Raw genomic sequence first — 27,844 nt, 5'->3', positions numbered from 1 at the left:
CTTCTCAGGATACCAAGAAAGGTGATGGACAGCCCAAGAAGAAGGGCAAATGTCATTACTGTAAGAAGCCAGGTCATTACATCACTGAATGTAGAAAGAGGATTGCCAAAGAGAAGGCAAAGGAAGCTGGGATGTCTGTTAATGATGCTTCTAAAGCTCCTCCAGAGACTGCTTCTTTTGTTGAGGACAGGGATTACTGTTTTTATACATGCAGCTATGATGCCTCTTGGTCTTCACAGGCACTCAGTATGACAGAGCATGCATGTACTTGGTATTTTGATAGTGGTGCCTCAAAGCATATCACATCTCGCAAGGATTTGTTTAGTCATGTTGACCCTGCCCCTGTTGGCAAAACTGTTCAGTGTGACAACAATGCTTCATATCCAGTTCGTGGCATTGGGGAGATTCAGCTCACAGCCATTGATGGCTCCATTCTCCGCCTTACAGATGCCTTATATGTACCAGGGATAAAGAAGAATTTGTTGTCCATTTCTTCTTTAGCACATTGTGGTATGCAAGTCCACTTTGATGATGATAAATGCATGGTCAGAGACAAAGCTAATGCCTTGACCTTGATGCTTACTGGTACATATGTCATGGACTTTATCAGTTAGATGCATTTCAACCAGTGGATCAGTCTGCTTATAATGCATTCACTCTTACTCCAGCTATGGTTGATGCGGAGTTATGGCTTGCTCGCATGGGGCATGTAAATTTTGGTAGTCTTATGCTTATGCAGCGACATAACATGTTTACAGATCTACCTCTCATGGAGAAGCCTCCAGATCACATTTGTGAAGGATGTATTTTGGGAAAAATGCATAGGTTTTCCTTCCCACGTGATCAGGCTCTAAGAGCAACTGCAAAGTTGCAGCTTATACATAGTGATCTTTGTGGTCCCATGCAGACGAAGTCATTAGGTGGTTGCTTCTATTTTGCAACATTTATTGATGACTTCTCTCGTATATGCTGGGTCTATCCTTTGACACAGAAATCACAGGTATATGATGCATTTTTGGCCTTTGTAGCACTTGCTGAGACAGAGTCCGGATGCAAGGTCAAGACTCTCCGTTCTGACCGAGGGGGGGAATATATGTCACACATGCTAAATTCTGTTCTTGGGAGTAGAGGTATAAAACATCAGTATACTACTCCTTACACTCCACAGCAGAATGGGGTTGCAGAAAGGAAGAATCGGTCACTCATGGAGATGGCCAGATGTATGCTAAAGGCAAAAAGGCTACCACATATCTTTTGGGTGGAAGCTGTCATGTGTGCTTGTCATATTTTGAATCGATGTCCCACAAAGGCATTGGTTTCCATTACTCCTTTTGAGGCTTGGCATGGCCGCAAGCCTTCTGTAACGCATTTTCGTATCTTTGGGTGTCTTGCATATGCACACATACCCAAAGAGTTGAGGAAGCTGGATGATAAAGCCACAAAATGCATTTTTGTTGGGTATAGCCGTGAGAGCAAGGGCTACCGATTATATGACCCACTATCCAGGAAGATATTCACTAGTCGGGATGTGATTTTTGATGAAAAATCAGAAATATCCATGGCTGGTTATGAGGCAAATCAGGCTGAAAATGATGTGTTTGAAGGTCTACTACCTATGGAGTTTCATTCCACAGTTGGTGATCCAACTCATGAGGGTACAGGACAGCCAGCAAATGATGTAGGTGGTGCAGAAATTCAGCAGCAAAATGAGCCAGAAGCTGAACCAAATATGGGGCAGCAAGCACCACAGGTCAGACACATACCTAGATGGTATTTGAGGACATTACAGGACAGCCATTTAGAGGGTCCTCTTGCTGGTCGTACTCGTAGGGAGACACGGACCAATGAGCATGCACACATCATGGATTTGAATCTGGTTATGGCAGCCAGTTTACAGGATGATGAAGAGCCTGATTCATTTGTGGATGCACGAGATAATGTGCATTGGAACAAAGCCATGCAGGATGAGCTTGATTCTATTAAGAGGAATCAAACATGGGATTTGGTTGATCTGCCCAAAGGCAAGAAAGCAATTGGTACTAAATGGGTCTATAAGTTGAAAAGACATGCAGATGGATCCATTGACAGGTACAAAGCCCGTCTAGTTGCAAAGGGCTATGCACAGAAGAAGGGCATTGATTATGAGGAGACATTTGCTCCTACATCCCGTATGTCGACACTTAGGTGTGTCATTGCATTGGCTGCACATCGTGGTTGGGTTGTTCACCAGTTGGACATAAAGACTGCATTCCTACATGGGGACCTCGAGGAGGAAGTTTATGTATTTCAGCCCATGGGTTTTGCAGAACATGGTCATGAGGGGAAAGTATGCAGGCTGAAAAAGGCCTTGTATGGTTTGAAACAAGCTGCACGAGCTTGGTATGCAAAAATAGATACTTTCCTACTCACTCAGGGATTTGTGAATAGTCCATCAGAAGCCACTCTATATGTAAAGAAAGAAGAGACAGATCTGCTGGTCATCAGTCTTTATGTGGATGATCTCTTGCTCATGGAATCAAATGATGACAAAATTGCAGCTTTTAAAGAGATACTGCAACAGACATTTGACATGTCTGACTTGGGGCTTGTACACTACTATTTGGGCATACAGTTTGTGCAGGATAACAGAGGCATTGGGTTGTTGCAATCACGGTATGTTGCTAAACTTTTGGAGAAGTTTAAATTTCAGGATTGCAAGCCTATTAGTACTCCTATGGAGCCTGGGATGAAACTGTCACTACAAGATGACAGTATTTCCTTTGATGCCACTACATATGCTCAGGCTGTTGGGTGCCTTATTTACTTGTGTAATACAAGGCCAGATATTCAGTATGCAGTCTCTCAGTTGAGCAGATTCATGCACAGCCCGCGGTTGTCACATTGGCAAGCTGTGAAGCGTGTATTCCGTTATTTGCAGGGTACCTTGTCTCTTGGATTGCTTTATCCCGAGGGGGGTGACATGCAGTTATACGCTTACAGTGATTCAGATTGGACTGGTGATTTTGATACCAGACATTCCACTGGTGGAAATTGTTTCTTTCTTGGCTCTTCATGCATTTCTTGGCTAAGCAAGAAACAGACCACAGTGGCCACTTCGTCTTGTGAGACAGAGTACAGAGCAGCCTACACTACTACTGTTGCGTGTGTTTGGCTGCGTCGTCTCATGACTGATACGGATATTTCAGTGGAGGAGCCTACACATATCTATACTGATAGTCGGAGTGCCATTGCTGTGGCCAGGAATCCTGTGTTTCATGCTCGCACGAACACATTGAGATTCACTATCATTTTGTTCGGGAGAGACTCCAGGCAGGAGATATCAGTCTGATCTACTGTCCTACAGATCAGAATGTGGCAGACATCTTTACCAAGGCATTACCACGTCCGAAATTCGAAGCATTCCGCAGTGCTTTGAATTTGTTTCCTTTTGGTGGATGATGTACAGTGATCACATATCACTCCCTGGGGTTTATTGGGTTTTATGCTGTGTATGCACCCAGAGGAGTGCTAGTGATCATCAGTAGATTACTGGGACACTTTTTACTTCAGTTAGTGGAGGTTTTTTTTCCCCAGTTTAGCTTAGTTTCACTTATATGCAGTTTATAGGTGTTTTGGTCCACCCGGCACATTTTATGGCCGGACATGTGAACACGTCTCTTTAGGTCACTTATTATGTGGCTATTGTACTTCACATTTTTATCAGCTGAATACAAAGAAGTCGTGTTCTCTCTCTGTTGCTCTCCACGTCTGTTTGCAGCATCTCCAAACCCTAACCCTAACACTCCTTTTGCCTTCAACATTTGCCCTTCTTTTTGGGCTTGTTTGCATCCCCTTTGTCAGACTTTTCACCACCAAAAGAGGGCTATCCATGACCAGCCTTGCTAGACTGTTGTCCCCCATGCCTAAAGCTCTTTGCTTTACCTTTATCCTTGGCTGTAAATGCCTTGTCTCCACCACGGTTGCTCGATAAGTTTGCTCTTGTTTGCTCTTCCTGCAAGAGTAAACCCACGAGCTCTTCAAAAGTGACGGGATCACCACCTCCTCTCATTGAGAGGTTGAGAGAGGTGTGAAATCCCAAGTAGGAAGGTGGTAAAGAATGAAGAGTGTTGGTGACCATTTGTCTGTCTGGGATAACCTCATTGAGCAATTGTTCCTGCAAATCTTTCACTTTGGTGAGATGATCTGCCATGGAGTCACCCTCATCCATAGAAAGAAGATCCAATTGCCTCTTCAAGTAGGCAACTCTTGCCTCGTTGCATACCTGATACATTGCTTCCAATGTGTCCCATGCAAGCTTCGATGTCTTACAAGAACGAATGTGCGGAATAATAGTCCTTTTCACTGAAAGGGCTATCAATGACATGGCCTGTGCATCTCTAGAGTCCCATCTCTTCTGCTCTTGTGTGGGAGCAGGTTCTACATCAGGAGCTCTTTGAGCACCTCCCCTTTGAGGCATGGCTGGCTGTATGGTAAGTGGGCGTGTGTCATCACCACACACGATGCCCCAAAGCCCTTTGGCTACCAGCAAATTACGGATCGTGATACTCCAGAGGGAGTAGTTATAGATCCATCCAACTTGTCCTCCTGGGTGAGCACACCAAATACATCTGTAGCATTCTGTGCCATGTCAACAAAATATACCTGCAAGCAAACCAAGCTTTAATGTGCACTGCCAGGCAACCAAATGTCCTGTGCAAATGTATGCCTGCAAACCAAAGCAAGTGTAAACCTGCACCAAATTGTCTGATTACACACAATATGTATACATACGTGACAAATCACAGCTGTAATGCCCAATTACATGCTCCAATCTAAAAATCCCCAATTTTTATGCACTCCAATCGCTTCAATGTGCATCTAATTGGCCAATTTTCACAAAAGCCCCAATTTTTTGCAACTGAAAGAGGCTCAATTTGCTGATTTTGACCTCAATTTTGAAAACCCCAAATTGCAATTTTTCAATTTGGCCTCAAATTGAGAAATCCCCCAAATTGCACCTGCAACTTTCCTTTGAATCTGACCTGCATTGAAATGGCTGCAAAATTTGTATTTGTATTTGGAAGAAAATGTGCACAAAGAATACATTTGGGGGCAACACGTGTAAAGCTTAGGCGGGGAGCACACAGGTGAAGCTGGAGACTCAACGAGGTGAAGCACACGGTGCTGCAGACGGGGGCACGTAAATGGCAGCCAGGCGGAGCCGTGCAGAGTGCGCCGGAGCTGCAGGTGTCGACGAGGGCGCACAGAGCTGACGAGGCGGGGCGGCGCCAGGTGTCGGGCCAGGCAAGCGCAGGCAGAGGCGGGCGCTGGGCAAGTGTCGGGCGAGTCAGAGGGTGCGAACAGCGGTAGGCGGGCGGGCGCGTAGGTGCAGATGAAGGCCGCAGGCAAGCCGGAACGGGTGGGAGCCGATAACTGGGCACGCGCTGGAGTCGCTTGCGGGTACGCACGGGAGTCGACGGACGGCTCTGGGCGGCCGGAATGAAATGTCAAGGGCGGCCGCAGCGGAACAGAGAGGGCGGCCGGAACAGAATGGCGAGGTTCTTCAGGGAGCTGTGGACACCCCCTTCATTGATGTATACCATTTTATACCCCCAGTATGGTACAGGATGGAGCTAGCTAGGTTGCATATCATTATTGTATACTCCATGCATATAGCTTTGCATTCTCCTAGTAGTAGAGCTCCATCCCCTCCCCCACTCATTGTACTTTTTGCACACCCAGATTCAGCTTTTTAGTTCAATACTTTTTCATTTTGTTGGGATGACAAAGGATACCCCACACAAGTACACTCATTTGTCTCATAGGCCGAGTTCGGTCTTTTGGAAGACATTAATAAAATCTTTCTTTCTTTCTCTCTGGGACCAAATTAAAGCTGGCAGCCTGGAACTGCAATGGATCCCTCAGACTTGATGTAGGTGCCTTTGAGGACAGCTTTAGAGATAGAGATATAGTCTTCTACTCGGAGACTCACCAGGCCCCTGGTTAGATGATGCCACAGGTGACAGGATACACATGGGAGACAGCTTGCAGAGTAGGGAAGAGATCGGTACACAGTAGTAGAGGATCAGGGGGGTGGCAGTTCTTTTCACGGAGGAGCTGCAACCGCTTCTACACATCGTTCGGAGAGATGATCAGGCCAGATATATGTGGGTGAGACTGAGGGCCGACACAGGCAGATTCGTGTATATTGCCATATGCTATTTTGCTCCTAGTACATCGACATATGCAGCACCTAGAGAGCAGTCTCCTTTCTCTGTGCTAGATGATGACATATGGGAGTTCTCTAGGGATGGAGACATCATCCTGTTAGGGGACTTTAATGCCCGGACGGGCAACCGCCAGACAGCCTTGTATGATACCTCAGAGGAGATGCTGAGAGAGCTGGACACTCTGGATATGGGATTAGACAGACGCTCACAGGATGTGGAGTGCACAGAGTATGGGAGATATTTGGTAGATATGGGGACTGCACATGGGTTGGCCATACTTAATGGCTTGTAGAGGTTTCCGTCAGCAGTTGGATTTACTTGCTCTCCACATAGACATGGTGCTAGCACAGTGGATTATGTTATGGCTATGCCGAGCTTTGTTTCATGCATTGAGGACTTCACAGTTGGATCTCGGCCCATTGGGGTAGTAGTGGATCATGCATTGTTGACATTGACCATCTCTTTTCACTTTACCACAGCTCAGAGGACACGAGGGGCAGATCACACTTGATATACTTTTACTTCAGAGACTGATGCTGTCTACAGAGATGGGATTTATAGACGTCTGTACACAGAGGCGCCAGGGAGACCTTTGGAGAAGTTGACCCATATACTGACAGAGACTTTACAGGATGCAGTGAGAGAGGCATATCCACATACTCAGCTTGGACAGAGACAACGTTCTGGGTGTATGCCCCAGAACAGCTGGTATGATGAGGAGTTCAGAGAGACAAGAGCCCGACTGCAGCGGGAGGTGGCTTTGGGAGTCACTACTCACCGACAGTCACGTATTGCCTTCCGGCACCTTGTGCGAAGGAAGAAGCGGGCCTTCCTTGCTCAGCTAGAGCAGGAGTTATACCAGCTGTTCTTGAGCCAGGATTCGAGGGAGGCTTGGTGTTTGTTTCATGAGTCATCCCCTGCTTTGGCCATCACTTTTACAGAGGTCTAGGGTAGTTATGCAGCATCTCTATATACAGTTCCTGGACAGACGCCTTTTCCTGACCCGCCAGCACCATGCCCATAGACATGTACTTTCTTTACCGTAGAGATGGTAAGGAAGGCCATTGATAGGATGAAGACTGGGAGAGCATATGATCATGATGGATTGGTCGCTGAGCACTTTATTCATGCGAGAGGCATGCTGGCAGAGCTTCTAGCAGTGATGTTTAATCGTGCTGTGTGAAGGCTTACCCAAGACTTGGAGTATGTCCACCATCGTGCCTATCTTCAAGTCAAGGGACCCTATGGAGCCACGGAATTATCGCACTATTATGATTGGTCACACACTAGCACGATTGTATGCATCCATTCTTGAGCAGCAGTTGAGTAGATGGGCAAAGAGAGAGGGCATTCGAGCAGAGGGACAGGCAGGGTTCAGGAGAGGTTTCTCTACTCTTGACCACATCTTTACTCTACGGGCCATTATTGAGGAGGGCAGGTCGCATGGGGGACAGATTTATTGTAGCTTTGTGGACTTCCGCAAAGCATTTGATACAGTGCCCAGAGCCAGATTGATGAGGCGATTACAGGAGATGGGGGTACCCACAGAGCTCATATGGGGGATTATGGCTTTATATAGATCAGTTGCAGGACAGGTACGCACCCCAGAGGGGGTCTCTACTTTGGTTCACTCCACTATAGGAGTGAAGCAAGGTTGCCCGTTATCTCCTTCATTGTTTGGTATGTATGTGGATGAGGCTTCTGACTACATTGAGAGATTGGGGGACAGAGGAGCCTAGCTAGCAGGTACATGGATCCCACTATTGTTATATGCTGATGATATTGTGTTGATCTCTGACTCCCCTAAGGGTATGCAGCGTCATCTGGATGCTTTACATGAGTTTGCACATGATAGTGGATTGTCTGTCAACCTTGGCAAAACCAAGCTTATGGTGTTTAACACCACGCCACAGTGGGTTAGGCAATCAGCTCCCACATTTACATATGGACAGGAGATTGTGGAGTATACAGATGCATATACATATCTTGGGGTAGTATTCAGTGGGCTAGTGTTTTCGATGAGGAGAGCAGCAGAGACTAGATTGACTAGAGTACATGCAGCCCTGGGTGGTTTGGAGAGATGTGTTCGCAAGTTCAGTTTCAGGAACCTCGAACGAAACTTTGGCTTTTTGACACTCTAGTGACATCAGCTATGCTTTATGGAGTGCAGATATGGGGACGTTCAGTGGGCCATCACAGCGCAGGCGGGTGGAGAGGTATGGAGAGGCCTTTGGTACCTATGATTGCTAGGATTATTAGAGCCAAGGCCGTGGTCCCTCATGAGATTATTCGAGCAGAGCTGGCGGCTGCCCCTTTGGTGATTGAGGCTCTTACGAGATCAGTCTCCTACATAAATGGCTTGTGGGATCTCCCCCGAGACAGATATGCACGCCTCGCCCTTGAGTCCTCCCGATAGTTAGCTTACAGGGAGACACGGCTTGTTGGTATGGACAAATGACATCTTGGTTCCAGGCACATGGTTTTAGCATGGACAGATTACCTCCCTTCCAGTATTCTCTGGAGGCACCCTCTCTCACTCTCACACGGACAGAGATTACCAGACTCATCCGTCAGGATTTAGTTCAGCTGGACATTAGGAGGACATGGATACAGCCGACTGAGGAGCTGGGCACGAAGATGGCTTTCTACAGAGAGCATTTTCTTCAGCTCACAGCAGATGGCTTTGTGATCAGACCCAGTTACATGGATGTACACTTGTCTCATGCAGTACGATGTGCTATTGGTCAGATTCGCACATCCTCACACCAGCTTGAGATTGAGATTGGCCGATATAGAGGTATACCAGCTGAGGCCAAGATATGTCGAGTATGCCATGGGGAGCCACAAACAGAGCTGCATTATATATGCCATTGTACTGCATACTATGAGATACATGGTCGTTTCCACTGTTTATTCAAAGAGGGTTTTGGACCACTTTCCAAAGTCATGGGGTACGAGGACCAGAGGTGTTTGGGATTGTTCTTGCTTGAGCTGCGGAGATATAGAGATAGCCTGCTTAGGCGCACAGAGAGCCAGACTCAGAGGCACATTACAGACTTCTTTAGTCCAGCCATCACTGGCCCAGATGGACCACAGCAACCAGTAGGACATGGATACCGCCCACACCAGCGATACATTGATTGATCATGCGATTGAGCTTGGGTGGTCCAAGACGCCCACGACTACGGAGGAGGGCATCCCAGCATAGACGGAGGTTGCAGTGGCGGATTCGGATTATTCTTGCGAGACATGCGGGACACCCAGTCAGGGTGCTGACCACAAAGGACATTGAGGAGATCCGCCAGCGTCCGATGCGGCACATATTATGAGATGGAGGCACCTCCATAGTGTACCCCCCGTCCCACATGATATAATATCCCCACTGTACTCCACTCACCTCCATAGCGTACCCCCCCCCCTCACTATATTCACACCCTATAAGGGTTTCTGTTTACCTTCCAGTTCCAGTTTCATTTTCTAGGTGCCAGTAGTATCATCTTTATTTTTCATTTTCTGGTTTTTTATCCAGACATTGTATCAGATCCACCATGATGTAACTTTTTGGTCCCATAGGTCATTATGGCCTTCTGAAGACGTTAATATAACATTTCTTTTCATTTCATTTCTCTCTCTTGTCTCATAGGCTGAGTTCTGTCTTTTGGAAGACATTAATAAAATCTCTCTCTCTCTCTCTCTCTCTCTCTCTCTCTCTCTCTCTCTCTCTCTCCCCCCCCCCCCCCCCCCCCGAGACACACAGAGTCCCTACGGAATCCCCTCCTCTCGCAGCGCGGCACTACGCCACAGGCCAACGGGGCAATGAGGGGATCGAGGCAAAGGGCACTTACAGACTTCTTCTGGGCAGAGACTTTTAGAGCACTCCCCCCTCCATCTCCGTGCGGAGACCTCTACAGCAGCCCCCAGCCTATCACCCTAACCCTTCGTGGTAGTAGTTTGAGCCCGATCGAGAGGAGTGCGATTAGACAGTCACTGAGCTTTGCAAAGCATATTGCCCTTGCCCATGGGGACCTCGCCCACGATCCCGATACTTCAGGAAGATCGCGGCCATCATCTCCCACCGTAGGAGGACCTTCTCTCGCCAGCTAAGTCCCACCACCCTGAGTACCATCCAACAGCTCCTAATGAGGATAGAGAGCTATACGCTCTCAGTTCTAGTACCAGCTTTAGCTTTTCATTTTTAGTTCCTAGCATTTCCATTTTTTATGTAACTCAGACATTATATCACATGGACTTGATGTAATTATTTTGGTCTCATAAGTCACTTTGGACTTTTGAAGACATTAATATATATATATCTCTCTCTCTCTCTATCTCTCTCTCTCTATGCCATAGACATAGCCATAGCCATGTTTCTCTTTGATCCACCATAGCCTCCACTTCATTGCTTTCTACATTTGGTATCGGAGCAATAGGTTGATTTTGCGTCGAGCATTAGCATCCTATGCAGTTGCACAATTTTTTTGTACTTATCCATACACTTGCACCTGTACACCCGTGTACTGCCACCCGTACGACGTACAACAATCCGTAAAACCTCTGTACTCTATTACCAGCAACAATGCAACCCAATCATGTGTATGCATCCCTAGTAGGGACCAATAACGTGCACAAATCAACACACACACAACAGTCCATGGAGCAACCTCAAGAAAGTAAAGCCGATTTGGGCCTTTTTCCAATTTATCTCGATCTTTGCTTAATCAAAGTAATTAGTCTTAATTACTTTGTTAATTTTCACAATTAAGGATGTAAATCTAGCATTAAGGTGTTGCTATAGCATGCTAAAGCATTATTGATCAAAATCCCCTTGTTTGGAAACCCTAATTTTTTCTGGAGTATTATCTATAAGAGATTAGACAGTGACATTGGAAACTCTCCTTTGTTAAGACCTTCCCAGATTCTTATTTGTAATTTTTTCATTGTGATATATGGAAATCCGATATCCATAAGGCATCCACAAAGCTTGTGATCTTGGAAAATACAAATCCTAAGGGAGGGTTAGTCCGTTCCAACTGCAAGAAAGGAGGGAGAAGGGACTCGTTAATGTGGAGTCTAGACACATTAGACATCGTTTACATGGAATCTAAGGACATGGGTGAAGGTGAAGGTCACCATGGAAGCTTGGACATGAGCACCAAGAAGACATAGATGTCTATAGAGTAAAATATGATCAAAAAGGTACAATGCCCATGAGCCCTATGCCTAATATAGCCCAAGGCCCCCAAAAGTACACATGTAAATGACCCTAAGCCCTAGTGCCTAAGGCCCATCCCCCATGTGTATGTGCATACCAAATCTACTTCATTACACCAACCCTCGTGTGTGTCTCCTTTTTCTTAAGTGTGGTCGTAAGTTGAATGCAATTATGCTATGTGTTATGTATCTAGACACTAATCTATGGATTAGGAACCTAATCCGCTGGGATTAGGGAGCCTCGAGAGTAGGGATTAGCAAGCAGATACTGGTCTAGGATTCCTAGATTGATAAAACAAGCTTAATGGCCTATTATAGCAAGTTAGCTACTTATAGCGTAGTTATCGCTATATAAGTGAGAGCTTAGGTTATTATGAGACATAGTTGTGCGAATGCAACACTGAAGGTCTGGCTTGGACCAGGAGAGCCCACATGTTCATACCACGTACATGACAGGTACATAGGTTGGTATGTCGAAGGTTTTCAGGTAGGCTTCGGTGATATGGAACGCTGCAGTGAGTAGACACGGACCTATGAGATTGTGTCGGAAGCCCTAGACTTGGCTTGGGAGAGATCGGTGGATGTCGGTCGCGATCGGAAGGTGAGCTAGCCTGCTACCTCATGATTTGATTTGGGACTAACCTTGCTTTCAACTGTGTTTAGGACAAATTTTGGAGAGGACTTCACACTAAGCCTGGTGTTATTTTCATTAATACATATTTAGTTGCGAGATTCATGCTCCACCGCGCGTAACGAAAATCCACACTTCAATGGTCAACGCCTTTCGTCCTTGCCAAATCCATGGTATGAGAACTCAAACCAACTTGTTGATGCTCATTAACTAAACGCTCAAGAAGAATTAGATCACTCATTGCTCCTCCATTCAAAGTCTAATCCATCATGACTTCAGGAGCTGACATTTCAACGGTTTCGTCTTCATGTTGTGATGAATAATCAACAAAGAATGAATTACTCTTATATAACAATGCTTCATATTTGTTCCTACTCAAATACAAATTAACATCGTAATTCGCACTAAAGAATACACCAAACATCACATTCTTCTTTAGAAAGCATTTCAATTGTTTCCAACGTTGAACATACTAGACTATCATTACGTAAAACAATTGGACGATCGATGAAAGACGACATTTTATTCATTGGACCCGAAAAGTTACCATACAAAATCAAATTCTTCTCATTGTGCTCAAAACTAATTACATGTAACATGCGGAAGCTATGTTAGTCTTCTTTCAGTCCTTGGTACTCTATACGAACTCTTGATGCAAGAACAATCTATAAGAATATAGCACAGTGGAAAGATAGATATCAACACTTGGCCGACTGCTGCCCTAGTCAATTGATGGCTGCCGACTGGGCTTTGCTGTTGGCTAAGGGTGTTTACACCTCTCGCAAGGCAGTCCCTCCTTGGGGCTGGCCCCTACTGCATGAGTGTAACTAACATGCCTATGATACATACTACTCCTAAGGCTAACATCTGCATGCACCTACATGATGATCACTTGCTGAATTCTCGAAAGTGGGTTAAGAGGACTGACTTGACAGGCCTCTATGGCTGGGAGACTGACCTACGTAGCTCGTGCTGCCTGACATGTCCCGAACTGGGGCTCACAAAGAGGTCACGGCATACAACAAAATATCCTATCAAGGTACTACTTCTGTACATGATTCTTGAACTATTGATGAGTCAGTTTGTCACCATCTACCATAGTGCATGGGTGCACGTGACACGATCCCTGGCACCTACCAGTGTTGGAATGCCCCACCGGAGCCTTTGTTTTTCTAGGTCAAACAGGAGGATGTGCGGACCGAAACTCTCCCACATTGACAGATTTCATGTGGATGAGTGGGCATGCAGAAGGGGTATGACAAGCATCATTGCAAGCACGACGTTACCCCACGGTTCGAGTGAATAAGCTTGGACAATACTTCGAAGGCAACAAACTCAATGCGGCTTTGTCAGAATATGCGACGGAGATGAAGACAACTGAAAACACAAGAGCAAGTGCACTGCAGAAAAACACAGCAATAGAGAGGGAGAGAGAGAGGCATGTAACTCTACTATATACACAAGAAAATTCTGAATACCGAATACAAAGTGTGTGGGGGCTAGGGGCCATTTTATATAGCCCCTAAGAGCCAGTCGGCCAACCCAAAAAGCAGCCGATAGCAACATGAAGCTCACGACTTGCTCATATCTCCAGTCGGCCAGCAAAACTCAGTCGACCAGCACACATAGGGAGACGTGGAGCAGTAGGGGCAGTCGGCCTATGTCAGAACACTCAGACTAGCAATCGGCCGATGTTTGGATCAGCCAGGAGCCACAGGACAGCCTCCCACACCTGAGGAAAAATAGGAAAAAAATAGGGAAAAATATGGAGAGGGGGGAAAAATGAGAAAACACCTAAATCGGGCGGGCACAAACACAACAGCGGCCCTGGTGTAAATATACAAACAGGAGATGACTGCTAACACCCCCTCTCAGCTCCTGGATGTGGAACCAATCCAAGGGAGCCGGAGTGCCACCGGAGTAAAGCTTGAGATAGAGACTTCGTGAACATGTCCATCGCATTGTCCTCCGTAGAACAGAACTCTAGCAAGATGTCATCAGTAACAATCTTTTCACGAACAAAATGCCTCTGGATGACCATGGGTTCCTCCAGTGGAAACCCAATCCTGCCAAGTAACCTCTGCAACCTTACCACCTCGTAAGCAGCACCACAAGCAGCCCGGTACTCTGCGTCTATCGACGACAAGGCAATAGATGGCTGCCTCTTACTGCTCCATAAAACTGCTCTTGAGCCAAGGGAAAAACTGTAGCCTGATGTCAAGGTCCTCGTGTCTAGCTCTCCTCCCCAATCTGAGTCACTCCGACCGTGGAGTCTCACTCCATCCATCAATTTCCCTTCTGTGTAAGAGAGTCCAAGATCCTTAGCATGCTGCAGAAACCACAAGATACGCAATCCTGCCTCCCAAAGAGTCCTCTGCAAACATGAGCTCAACAGCCTCATCAGGAAGCTCCCGTCCAATCTGGTATGCATCAACCAAATCAATGAACCATTCTACTTCCGAGTCAAGGAGGCATCATACTACTCACGAGGTTCAACACCTATTACGGTGGGATGCCAAGTCCTGGAACCTGCTGAAGACCACTCAAGGCCTTCAGAAACCTGTAACCAACCCCCTCTGAATCCGAAACCACAAAGCCTGGAGAATGTGCAACATCCACCTCCACTTGCAAGTAATCAACTGTCACTTGCTTGGCCTTCCGATAGGTTCCCGTGGAAAGAACTTCCTCATCTACAAGAGTTTCTTTGTTCCGAAAACTACGAGACATCAAAGCATAGGTTACCTGTAAAGTTTCCTCTGACTGACGAACACAAGAACTACCAACATCTGTACTGGAAAGTTTCTACCAACTGCTGCCATCATCTGGCAAGCCATCCACCATCTGGTCCGGGAAAGCCTGCACCTGTAGCGTATCCACACTTAAGCGGCCAGTACCAGACTGCCACTCATCACAAAACTGAGGACCTGGGAGAGAGAGTGCTGAAAGTTTGTAAACTCCATTCTCCACTCCGCCTTTCCAAACTACCTAGCCTGTTGCCTTGTATCGGAGAGCAACAAAATGCTCATCAAACTCCACCCATACGCCAGTCTTGCAAACCTGATGCACTGACAACAGATGAAAACCAAGTGACGGAACATACAACACTTGGGAGGAATGCTTCCCCCCTCTGCCATCAGGAACTATCTCCAACCACCCCTCACTATGAACTGGGATAGTGGATGTATCCCCAGTAAGAATGTGACCAGAATACTTGCAGAGATCCTGTAAAGCCGAACGGGAAGGAGTCATGTGCCTGGAAGCACCACTGTCTAGAATCCACTCCCAAGTATCCGTAGTGGAGAGTCCTCCAACCTCCTCCTGCCCGAAGAAAATGAAACATCGGTGTCCATCACCTCCAGGTGCACAAAAGCTGGAGTCTTCACGGTTGTTGCTGAGGATTCTACACCCTTCTCAATGCTCCGCTTGGGACACTGCCTCCGATAGTGGCCTTTCTCGCCACAATCATTACAAGTCCTCTCTGCCTTTAGTTTCTCGCGGTCTGCATCGGACTTCTTCTCATAAGAATTCTCCGGTGAAGCCTTCCCTTTGCCCTTGTTGTTACAGCCTTTCGACCGTTGGCCAATTAAGGCCTCCGAACCTCCGCCTTGTGGAGGATTCGAGAATCTTTCCTCCTTGTCCAAGACCATGGGCACAAGCTTCTCCCATGTGATGGTGCTGAGCGTACCACTGGTAATCAACGAAGAGTAAAATGCTGAGTATTGAGAGGGCAAATGTGACAGCAACGTTATGGCCATATCCTTTGATGATATCTCTTTCCCAACCTGGAGAACTTCCTGCTGAAGAGCCTGTAGCTTGTTGATGTGCTCCCGCATCGTCAACGACTTTGCAAGATTCATCACCCGCATCTGTACTTCCAAGGAGATCCTCTTCATGGGCGATAGCCTGTTGTAAAGAGAAGCCAAATGCTGCCATATACCTCTAGCCAGCGTCATATGCTTGATATGATTGATTACCTACGATGTGCAGTTGAGGAAAATGAAAGAACACACTCTGGCATTGACACGATCCCATAACCGTGCATCTGCCTCACGTTCCTTCCGAATCGAGGGTAACTCCCCTTCCACTAACTCCGGCCGTGGAACCCCAACAACAATGAAATCAGCAAGGTCGTAAGACTCCAAAATAGATTCCATCATTACCTTCCATATGCCGTAGTTATTCCCGTCCAACTGACGGTCCACTGGGAACGTGGAGAGTGTCGGGATCTTCACATGCTTCTCAGCCATCTCAAGTAAATCTGCCATTGCAAGGGTGTAACTGAAAAGGATGGGTGGGTGGGAAAAAAGAACTTCTTAAACCTGCAAGTGGCTGTCCAGCAAATCAGCCCGCCTTCCTCTTGCTTCTCCTTTTCCCGAACGGTCCAGAACAGTCCACCAATCAGCAACAAAACAGCCCCCCTCTTGCTCACACAGTTCCCAAGATCTTCCAAGAGCCTAGAGCTCTGATACCATGTCAGAATATGCAGTGGAGATGAAGACAAGATCTGAAAACACAAGAGCAAGTGCACTGCAGAAAAACACAGCAATAGAGAGGGAGAGAGAGAGGCGTGTAACTCTACTATATACACAAGAAAATCCCGAATAAACTGTGTGGGGGCAGGGGCCATTTTATATGGCCCCTAAGAGCCAGACGGCCAGCCCAAAAAGCAGCCGACAGCAACATGAAGCTCACGACTTGCTCATATCTCCAGTTGGCCAGCAAAACTCAGTCGGCCAGCACACAAAGGGAGATGTGGAGCAGCAAGGGTAGTCGGCCAGTGTCTGGATCAGCCAGGAGCCATAGGACAGCCTCCCACACCTGAGGAAAAATAGGGAAAAATATGGAGTGGGGAAAAATGAGAAAACACCTAAATCGGGCAAGCACACCCACAAAACAGAGGCCCTGGTGTACATATACAGACAGGAGATGACTGCTGACAGGCTTTACCGATAACCTTCGGTGGCCTCCAAGTCATAGCGATCTTGGATGGGGAGCGTTATCTGACCATTTCCCTATCCTCCTTCACCTTGAGGACCCCTGGCAGAGTGCCCGCATCCCCAAGAGTTTGGTACAGCACACCAAGGATTGGCACGCAGATTGAGGAGATATGGGGCTCTCACCTAGGCAGGGATCAATTGTGCCGGACTTGGATGTGGGACTTAGAGAGGTTAGACAGCTCTTACAGAGAGCAGCCCAGGACAGACTCATCACATTTCGAGAGCAGGAGAGGAGCTTGCACAGGAGCCTCGCCTCACTAGAAAGACTGCACGAGCAGACCGCAGATAATAGCCCCTGGCTGGAGTCACAGATGGAGACAGCCTGCACGGAGATACGCTCGATAGAGGAGAAGAGGGTGGAGTTTAAGTACCACATCCATGCATCCTTCTAGTCCCAGGCAGGTAACAAGAGCATGCGGGATTTCTTCGAGACTAAAGCCCCTCACCCCACCACTGCCCGCTTTTGTGAGGAGGATTTGTCTGTGCTGCTCTCCTGGACTTTAAAAAAGCCTACGACAGACTGGATTTGGCTTTCCTCGAGCGCAGCATGCTTCGGATGGGAATGTCAGCCGGATGGATCCAGGAAGTCTGCTGCACACGGTTAGTCAGGTCCTCATTCGTGGGAGCAAAGGGAACAGGGTCCTGATTATCAGATTAGTCCGTCAGCAGTGCCCACTCGCCCTCTTCCTCTTCCTCTTTTGTTGCTGAGGCGATAAGAAATTTCTTGGCCACCCAGGGGACTGGACTAAAGGGTCTTCATCTCGTTTTTGTTAAGTTTGGGAAATAACCTGAACTTCCCATTGGTATGTATTTAGGACCTAGGTTGTATTGAGAGGGTCAACTCTTCAGATCTCGTTCTCTTTCCTCTCTTCCCATTCTCTGTATATTTTAGTTTTGTGCTTCAGAGTAGTTTGAAGAATCCTGTTTCCAACTACTAAAGCCTGAACTAATTTCTCAATGCAGATGAAACATAATGTATTGGAGGTTTCAACAGAATTGAGTCAGCTTAAAGCAGACAAGGAGAGCTGGTCACCCACTTGAGAAAGGCTCATCTTTGCTGTTCATGAACACGAGGCATGGCAAGTGGTAGAATCCTGCACACCCTTCCCCCCCCCCCAAAAAAATACAAAAAAAAGTATGTCCTCCTTGTTAATATTAAAATTCAAACCCCACCCCACTTGTTGACATTATCTATTTTGACAAGTGGACTATTGATCATCATGGATCCCTTGGCATTCTTGCAGGTACCATCTCTTCTAATCATGCACCTATTCTTTCATTTTGAGATGACCTGTGGCCAGGATATGCAAATAGCAATCCTAGAATATACAGCCTTATCAAGACCTAAAGCTGTTGACAGATGGCCACTTTTGAGCCAAGAACAGCTGCCCACACACAAGACCTTGCCCTCTTGAGATCATAGTTGCAATAAAACATGTTACATATGTTTCAAACCTGTTTCTTTCAGCTGCGAACTTTTCTTCATTCTATGGAGCTTCCTGCTATTGCCTTGTATAAAACCCTATAGTACTAGTTTTATGCACTGCTATCTTTCCACAAAAACCCACCTCAAGGGCACTGTGTTGTTTAAGTTTGGGCTCTAGACTCTGTTTTCTTCAATCGAAATTAGAAATTAGGAACCAAGTGTCAGAATGCAAAATATTGGTTCTACCCTCTCTCAAGAAGTCTCTTTAATCACATTCTTAGCAGAATAGCTTGCAACTGCACTCTAGGCGCTCCCTCGCAGGAAGTATCCCAGGAGAGGATGGTTTAGCAGTTGTCTTCTTTCAATCAATAATACCAGGAACTCATTGAGATTGATCTCTAAACAGCCTTCGATGAGATTATGCACACTAACCAGAAACCAGAGAGTCTCATGCATCTGATTCCAAGTAGGGTGGCAGCTTAAATAATAAACCCAACATCCATGATAAGCTGCTAACTCAAACTAATATCATTTCTTAGCCACCAACAAAAACTTTCAAGTATATCGTAAAAATACCTTCCGCAGCAACAGTGCACTTTCGCTCTAGACAAACTGCACAAGCATCAACGCCTCCAGGACATGCCTCAAGATTCCTCCATCCGCATTCCCTGTGAAAAATGCTCCCAAATTATAAAGACTTTTGACTAATCCATCCGATACCAATCAGACTACATTAAAAGTTTTACATATGTTCACCTTGCAATTCTTATAATACTCATGAGCGGGAGTGTTAAGTAACGAGAGGGTGGTATTGCTGGTATCAATACTTGAGAATCTGGTGTAAGCAAAGATTCAAGCCAGTGTCTGCGCCAAAGGCGTGCAACCTGTAGAGGTGTCCACCTGTTCAAAAATCAGGTTGTTAAACACATTGAGTGTGAGGGAGCAGACGTGTATAAATTTTCATGAGCTTTGTGGGTGTGTTTTCTATTGACTAGCAAGACTGTCAAGTGATTCCACTACCCATTTGAATTCTGGACAATGCGACTAGCTCCTCGTGATATGAGAATCTGCAAAACACATACAACACTATCTTATCTCATGTGTTCCTCAATTTCTGCAGAATCACTATAATGCTTTCTGTATGTGTGCTCCTAAACACAGTAGACAGACATTAGGCATGCACTTTAAAGTATGTGGGTGGCAGACCTGACAGCAAGCTGTATTTCCCCCACAAGCTGCATAGTGAAGAGCAGTGCTACCAGTACCTGCAAAAGCATAGACATTCAATTCCACAAAGGGAGAATTCTAGCATGCACCACTAAAGCAAATGCATATGCAACTGTTATCCACACAAAACACTTCTATTTTCCTCGTACAACCGTGGCTTGGTTCACTATGATTATGTGAACATTTGCTTTAGCCTTTTTTGCATGTCACCAGTCCAGTAGACAATCGCTTTGGTACTTGCAAACTCTTTGTACTGCGATCCAACTATCAATCTTCTTAAAGCCTTGCTTTCAAAAGTAATGAAAAGGCCTTTGCACCAGCCTGCATCAGAGCTGAGGCAAGTGCTCAAACACTATATTTGGTAATTTCGCATCCCATGGCAGCAGGATACCAGCAGCCAGGTCAGGTGAATCAAGGCAAAAAGTATCATCTCAGACACTCCAATGCGAGACCCTTCAGCACCAGCATTGGACGTAAGGCCTTCAATGGGGCAGTGCCAAAACTTGGTCTCACGCCTTTAACTGCACTCCAACGTGAACCCCGTCATTAGAAGCCCCAGTGTTGGACGCAAGGCCGCCTCTGCCATTGAGCACTTAACAAACTCCTTCACCTGCAGCACCAGGGATTGGGCAGACCTTCTTTCCTGTGTTCCTTCTCTGACATGCTTGAGGTAAATATTGTCTTCAAACTTATAGCCAAAGCCTTTTGCTCCCCTCTGCACCAGAATCGCATTGGTCTCAACCTTCATAACTGGCACATGAGGGAAGACAACACCACATTCTCTACTCAATAACGATACTAGCAAATAATGCATGATCCTTGCTGAAAGGCCCCTTCCCACACTCATCACAAACCCCCACCTAAGGGATTGAAATTTGACAGCCCAAGCCCAATCATTCTTCTTTCACAGACAAAAAAGATGGAATGTCCAGTTTTGGTGTAGATTGCTATGTACTTCACCAAAACGAGGGTGAAGAGTAAGTTTTGTACACCTTACAGAAATCACTTTTTGCCAGAAGTTTGAGTGGAGCCCTGTGAGGGCAAACGGACGAAAGGACTAGATGTGCGAGAGATCACAACAAATCAACACAGCATGAAATGGATGAATGAGTGTATGTATAATGATGAATGTAATCGAGTACAAGAGGCCCTCTAATGTCAGGTGACTTTGAGTAGAACACCGTCGAGGAAGCAAAGACGAGATCGGAGCTGAAGCACGGTCGGTGACGAAGGCTCACGTCGAGGACAGCAGTGGCACTCCGTGACGTGGTCGGTGTCGAAGGCTCGCGTAGGTGGATGCGGTGGCACTCCAAGGTGGTAGATGTCTATAGTGGGCAGCGGAAATGTAGTGGTATAGGGCTGGATATCGAAGGCACGTGTGGATGAGAGGCGATGGCTCTCCGAAGATGAGGTGATGCAGACAAACGCAAACCTGCAGATGAGTGGACTGCAAGAGAAACACAGATCTGAAGAGCAGAGAGGGCCGCTGTCCCAGGCAGATGGTGTGCTACCGTCACGAGGTAGGTGGTAAAGAGCAGAGAGGGCTGCTGTCCCGATGTCGTTGGGTGATGATGAGCAGAGAGGGCTGCTGTCCCAAGTCGATGTCCAATGAACAGAGAGGGCTGATGTCCCAAGTAGATGTGATGAGCAGAGAGGTCCGCTGTCCCAAGTCGATGGGATGATGAGCAGAGAGAGCTGTTGTCCCAAGGTGTGCTGCAGGTACAGGTGCTGGAGCTGTAGGCTGCAGGAACAACGCAGAAAGTTTGCCGGGCTGCTGTTGTTGCTGCAAGGGGTAGAGCTGACAATAGATAGGTAAGGGCAGAAGACACGGGCTGGTGTTGTTGTGTGCAGAGGAAAGAGCCGACAGCAGCTGCAGATAAACAAAAAGGTCCATGCTGCTGCAGAGGTAGGCCGGCAGCAGCAGATGGTGAATGTTGTTTTTATAATGTGTTCCTTATGCTAATGAAGCGATGCTTATATATATGGGGTTGGGCTGCTGGTCGGCCCAGAGTAGGCTGTCGGCCAGCAGCAGCAGAAAAAATATCGAATTTAAGAAACCCCTTTTAGGGTTGGTTGTCACACACCCCCTCTCAAGCCAAAGGGGAGCATGAAAGAAGATGAGTTGATTGAAGGGAGCTAAAGAAGCTCAGCTGAAATAGTTAGGGTTTCATGTGGGAGACACACACAGAGAAGAAGGGAGAGAGAGAGAGAGAGAGAAGTGTGGGGATAAGTCAACTCACAAAGTATATGAGTGTGTGACTCCCCTATCACACATGTATATTTGCTCTAGTGCACATAGTGCACTTAGTACATTAAAAGTACTAAGTGTACTATGTACTATAAAACTTATGGTCTTGTACACACTATAAAGGTGGGCATAATGCCTTTACCCCAACAACCTCCCACTTAGAGGCAATGTGCCCTTAAGTGAAGGAAAAGAAAAAATCAGCATGTACATGATAATATACAAGGCCATATCAAGGCTGAAACTGGCCTCATCCAATGCCCATCAAGTGTCTGCAATGAGCAAACCGCTCTGGAGGCAAACTCTTTGTCAACAGATCAGCCGGGTTGTCATCCGTATGAATCTTGACAAGCTGAATCAGCTTGTCCTCTATCACCTCTCTGATGAAGTGATACTTCACATCCACATGCTTCGTCTTTGCATGAAAGACAGGGTTCTTTGCCAACTGGATGGCACTCTGACTGTCACAATGCAACAATGGAATATCCCCTGTATAACCCAAATCAACCACTAACCGAGATAGCCATAATGCCTCCTTGCAAGCCTCTGTGGCTGCAATATACTCGGCCTCTGTAGTAGATAAGGTAGTGCACTTCTGCATCCTGGATATCCATGACACAGCACCTCCTCTGAATGTAAACACATAACCGGTAGTAGACTTCCGGATATCTGGATGACCGGCATAATCCGAATCCGTGTAACCATGCACTAATGCATCCTGTTTGCCAAAGCAGATGCACATATCCTGTGTGCCCTTCAGGTATCTCATGACACCTTTCACTGCTTCCCAATGCTTCTTGCCAGGGTTGGCCATGTATCTAGTAACCACTCCCACTGCAAATGCAATGTCCGACCTGGTAGCAACCATGGCATACATGAGACTGCCACAAGCTGAAGCATACGGAATCTTGGCCATATCAGCCCTGTCACTATCCGACTGTGGGCTGTCCATAGCACTGAGTTTTACATATGGAGGCAAAGGAGTACTAGTCTTCTTCCCCCCCTCCATATTGAACCTCTGCAAAACTTTGCCAATGTATTCCTTCTGAGACAAATACAACACATGCTGATTTCTGTCCCCAAGCATCCGCATACCCAAAATGTGATTTGCATCACCCAAATCCTTCATATCAAAGGTCTGATGCAGCCTCTTCTTCAAGGCATCCATCTCTTTACGAGATTTCCCGACAATCAACATATCATCAACATACAAGATGAGGATTAATAGACTGCCATCCAAAGCTTTCTTGGTGTATAAGCAGTGATCTATGTCACTCCTCCTGAAATCTTGGGATTTCATGAATGTATCAAATTTATGATACCATTCCCTTGGTGCCTGTTTGAGCCCATAAAGACTCTTTTTCAGCTTGCATACAAGCTTCTCCTTTCCATTCATTGCATAACCCTCTGGCTGTTGCATATATATCTCCTCATGGAGATCACCGTGAAGAAAAGCAGTCTTCACATCCATCTGAATCAAATCCAGATCATCATGAGCAACCAAAGCTAATACAGCTCCAAGTGTGGTCATTTTGACCATTGGAGAGAAGATCTCATCAAAGTCTACACCATATTCCTGCTTGAAGCCCTTAGCCACTAACCTGGCTTTGTATCTTGGCTTTGCATCAGGTGCAACTTTGAGCCTGTAAGCCCACTTGCATGGCAAAACCTTCTTGCCTGTAGGCAAATGCACCCACTTCCATGTTCCATTTTTGTGCAGAGAATCCATCTCTGACTTCATAGCACGCTCCCAAAGAGCATTGTCTGCCCTCTGTAAAGCATCCTTATAACAAGAGGGCTCCCCACAGTCAGTGAGCATAAGTAGTCAACCCCTGGAACAAACCTGTCAGGGGGTCTGGAGGGTCTTGTGGACCTCCGTACCCAATGACCATCATTTGCAGGTTGCTGTCCAGCCTGCATATCACCTATTGGTGGCTCCTGTTCCATGCCATAAGGTTGAAAGATCATGCCCGGTATCTCCTCTAACTGTGGGATATCCATAGGGATATCTTCTGCCATCTCTAACTGTCCATTTGGACCATTTTCAGCACCATTTAAGGGCTGGTTTTGTTGCTGTAATGGCTGATTTACAGCCCTTGGTTGTTGTCCATGATGTCCATCATCATCAAAGATGACTCTGCCAGGCTCCTGTTGCCTTGCAGGCTCCTTATACATGCATGTTTCATCAAAAATGACATCATTGCTGCGTATAATCTTTCTATTCACTGGATCCCAAAGTCTATACCCCATTTCACCTCTGTCACCATATCCTAGGAATATGCATTTGTGAGACTTAGGATCAAGTTTGGTGCGTATTTCCCTGCGTATGTGCACGTACGCAACGCAACCAAACACTCTCAAGTGCTTGTAGGACGGAGGCTTCCCTGTCCATACTTCCTCTGGCACTTTCCCACCAAGCCTCGTGTTAGGTGACCTGTTTATAAGATGAACGGCTGTCATAACAGCTTCAGCCCAAAAACCATGAGGTAACGCAGCATGTGACAACATAGAACGGACCTTCTCCTGAATGGTCCTGTTCATCCTCTCTGCTGTCCCGTTTTGTGGAGGATCATAAGGAGCAGAGAGCTCCCTCTTGATGCCTTTAGCATCACAAAAGTCCTGAAACTGTTTGGACATATACTCTCCACCATTGTCGGAATGCAAAGCCTTTAGTGTTTTGCCAGTTTGATTCTCAACATGAGCAACAAACTTCTCAAACACTGAGAATGTATCACTCTTCAAACGAAGAGGATAAACCCACACCTTGCATGTGGCATCATCAATAAAAGACAAAATATTTTGCCCCTCCCAAAGAAAGCTGAGACATCTCACATACATCTGTATGCACAAGCTCTAACTGAGCATCTTTCTGTCCAAGAGCTTTCTTGTGGGGACACTGGAGTTGCCTGCCATATATACAATGCTCACAAAACTGAAAACTTGAGAACTTTAGAGAAGGCAAGTAACCAAAACGAGACAATTGCTCCATTCCTTTGACACTCATGTGTCCCAACCGGCTATGCCACATAGAGATTTCCGGCAGCTCGGTTGCATTTACATTAGCATGGTGACAAACACCAGCATGCATGAAGTAAAGAGTGTCCACCTTAGAGCCTCTGGCAACAACCAGTGAGCCCTTACTAATCTTCCACTTTCCACTACCAAATGTGGTAACATAACCAGCATCATCAGGTTGTCCAGTAGAAAACGGGTTCTTCTTGATCTCAGGCACATGCCTGACATCATGGAGCATAAGCTGTGAGCCATCTGAAAACACAAGCCTCACATCACCTCTGCCAAGAATCTAGCATGCATGGTTGTTACCCAGATAAACTACTCCTTCATTGCCAGCAGTATACCTGACAAACAAGTCTCTGCAACCTGTGACATGAAAGGAGGCACCTGAATCAATGATCCATGAGTGCATACCATAACCATCTCCTGCATGGAGTGAATGGGCATCAAGTGAAGACATGAATAGGACTTCATCCTCACTGTCACCTGCATGTGACACATTGACTTCTTCAATCTTGACTCCACTTTTGCCCTTTGGCTTTGCATCTTTGGCTTCATCTTTGTCTTTGTCTTTGTCTTTGCCTTTGCCCTTTTCCTTTTCATCATTCTTCCATTTGTAGCATTGCTTTTTGAAATGTCCCTTCTTGCCACAATAATGGCATTCCAAGTCCTTTTTGGAGCGGGACTTGCTCCTTCCCCGTTCTTGGCTTTTACCCCTTTGCTGGGATCTCCCACGTGGATTCATTGCATTGGACTTTCCAACAGAGTTCTTCTTCCTGTTCATCTCCTCTTGAAGGAGAGCACCCTCCACATCTGCATATGACAGCATAGCATTTGAATTGCTAGTGGCTGTCCTGAATGTGTCCCAACTCTCTGGCAAAGTGCATAAGAGAAAGGTGGCTTTGAACTCATCATCCATTGCCAACTTTTGATTGATGACCTAGCTGACAACACCATTAAACTCATTTAGATGGGCTGTCATAGACGCCCCTTCCTTCATTTGAAGACCTATGAGTTTCTTCAACCAATACACTTTGCTTGAGGCACTTTGCTGGGCATACAAGTCCTGTAATCTTTGCCACATTCCCCAAGCTGTCTTCTCTTCACGTATGCTGAAAAGTAAAGAGTCTGACACAGACAACATGATGGTGGATCTTGCCAGCTCATCCATATCTTCCCATTCTTCAGCAGTAAGAGAAGTGGGCATTACACCCCTTTCTTTGATGGGCTTGTGCTGCTTCTTCTGGAGCAACACATTATAGCACTGGGTTTGCCAAATGTCATAATTATGTGAGCCTTCAAGCTTCTTGATGTGAAGCAATGAAGAGCTCTCACCTGTGGTTGCCATAGCAATATGCAACCTTTGACACAGTCAATGCCTGACTCCCTGCAAGATGTGCAAACACTGCACCAAAGCACACAAAGTGCTCACAGTTGTTCTCCCAAAGTTTATCTCCCACTGCGGAAGCACGAATGCAACTCTCCTCCCACTGAATGTGATAAAATCACCAAAATCTGGTTGCTACAGATTTATGACAGCACCTTAGATGTGCTCTGTTCCCCTTCCAAAATACTGTACAACAATACTAAGTGCTCACCAATGATGTACCAAATCTGTACCGGCAAGTACAACAACTGAAAATGAGCCTTTTCCTCACTCAAATCAATGTACAGCCATGCCAAAACTTGTACAAAGTTGTACCAAATCTGTACCAGTACAATAGCAATAAATGCTCTCCTGGCTGTCCAAATGAGTGAAAATCAGATCTTGACAGTCCCCACCACTGCATACAACAGTCCCGGACAGAAATTGGGCGAAAGCCCCTTGACTGTAAGTGGATTACTGAGGGTTCAAGGCATAAAAGTCTTCCCTGCTGCTTTGCCAAGCTCAACAAGCACAAAATCTTGAAAAGCCCCTTGATTCAAGATCAATTTCTGATCATGAATGGTACATTATGCACATGAAGGCATCCACAGTCTTCACAATGCTTCCCCCTGGCCACATATACATCCAATACATAAAAGCCCCTTGATTTACTGGCACATTGAGTGCTTGACAGGCATCCACACATTGCCCTAAGCATCAAATGCCAGTGCCTGCATGCAAATCAACCCAATTGGCACAAAAGCCCTTTGATTTGCACTCCAATTTCCTGCAATTTAGCCCCGAATGTGAGATTGCTCACATTCATACAGCATGTATGAATGCCCAATGGCACAATTACATCAAAAGCCCCAAATGTTAACACCCAATTTCCTGCCAATTGACCCGGAATGTGACCAATGTCACTCAATGTTGCCAATTGTGCTCAAATCTGAGCCATTAGGACCTGTACCTGCTCAATTGATGATAATGGACATGCAAATCCCAAAATTGAAGCAAATACCTCTGAAATTTCTGATTTCTGTTGCAAAAAAGGGAGGGCGTCGTATTTGCTGACTCGTGTGCTGATGCTGCTGATGTTGTGCAGGTACGGATGCTGTATTCGTGTAGGTGGGCGGTACCTCGCGACTTTACCCTGTACACACACAGGACACCGAAAATTTTGACGCTTATGCAGGGTGGCGAATAAGACCCACACACGGCAACACAAGTCCCTATGCTTCTGCCCTGCTGATCGCCTATTGAGACCCTGCGCATCAATCTTCCAACACCTGGCAGCTTTCTTGCGTTGATGGCAACTGATGCTTGGACTTCGTGGCAGCACAATAGGGACACACTACTCACCGCATCTGCCAACACTGACCTTATTGTGGCTGGTCAATTCGTTGCTGCCTGGCATAGATGCTGCTCGCGATTTGCCCACACAGTACCTGATTTGTGGACAACACCTTGGCCACACAGCCAAGTAAAGAGCCTCTCAACAGGACACTGCTCTCCTG

General features: G+C 46.3%; 1 protein-coding gene and 1 long non-coding RNA gene across 2 annotated transcripts in view; one reads left to right on the top strand and one right to left on the bottom strand.

Moving 5' to 3' along the window:
- LOC147606263 (uncharacterized) overlaps positions 1-18,715 on the top strand; it is a 38,873-nt gene extending 20,158 nt beyond the window's left edge. Inside the window, exons 2-3 of the long non-coding RNA XR_015265010.1 lie at positions 18,012-18,134; positions 18,293-18,715. This is a non-coding gene — a long non-coding RNA (uncharacterized LOC147606263). The remainder of the gene's footprint in view (positions 1-18,011; positions 18,135-18,292) is intronic.
- Positions 1-27,844, bottom strand: part of LOC147606262 (putative E3 ubiquitin-protein ligase XBOS32) — a 59,581-nt gene that overhangs the window by 19,135 nt on the left and 12,602 nt on the right. Inside the window, exons 6-9 of the mRNA XM_086792330.1 lie at positions 19,681-19,739; positions 19,495-19,541; positions 19,231-19,374; positions 19,051-19,142 (exon numbers count right to left, since the gene is read on the bottom strand). Coding sequence (XP_086648456.1) covers positions 19,051-19,142; positions 19,231-19,374; positions 19,495-19,541; positions 19,681-19,739 — 342 coding nt within the window. The remainder of the gene's footprint in view (positions 1-19,050; positions 19,143-19,230; positions 19,375-19,494; positions 19,542-19,680; positions 19,740-27,844) is intronic.

This window comes from Cibotium barometz, chromosome 58 (assembly GCF_041138505.1).
Source record: "Cibotium barometz isolate CiBa-2024 chromosome 58, ASM4113850v1, whole genome shotgun sequence".
NCBI lineage: Eukaryota > Viridiplantae > Streptophyta > Polypodiopsida > Cyatheales > Cibotiaceae > Cibotium > Cibotium barometz.
Note: the sequence above shows the minus strand (reverse complement) of the source record. Positions and strands in the feature narration are given on the sequence as shown.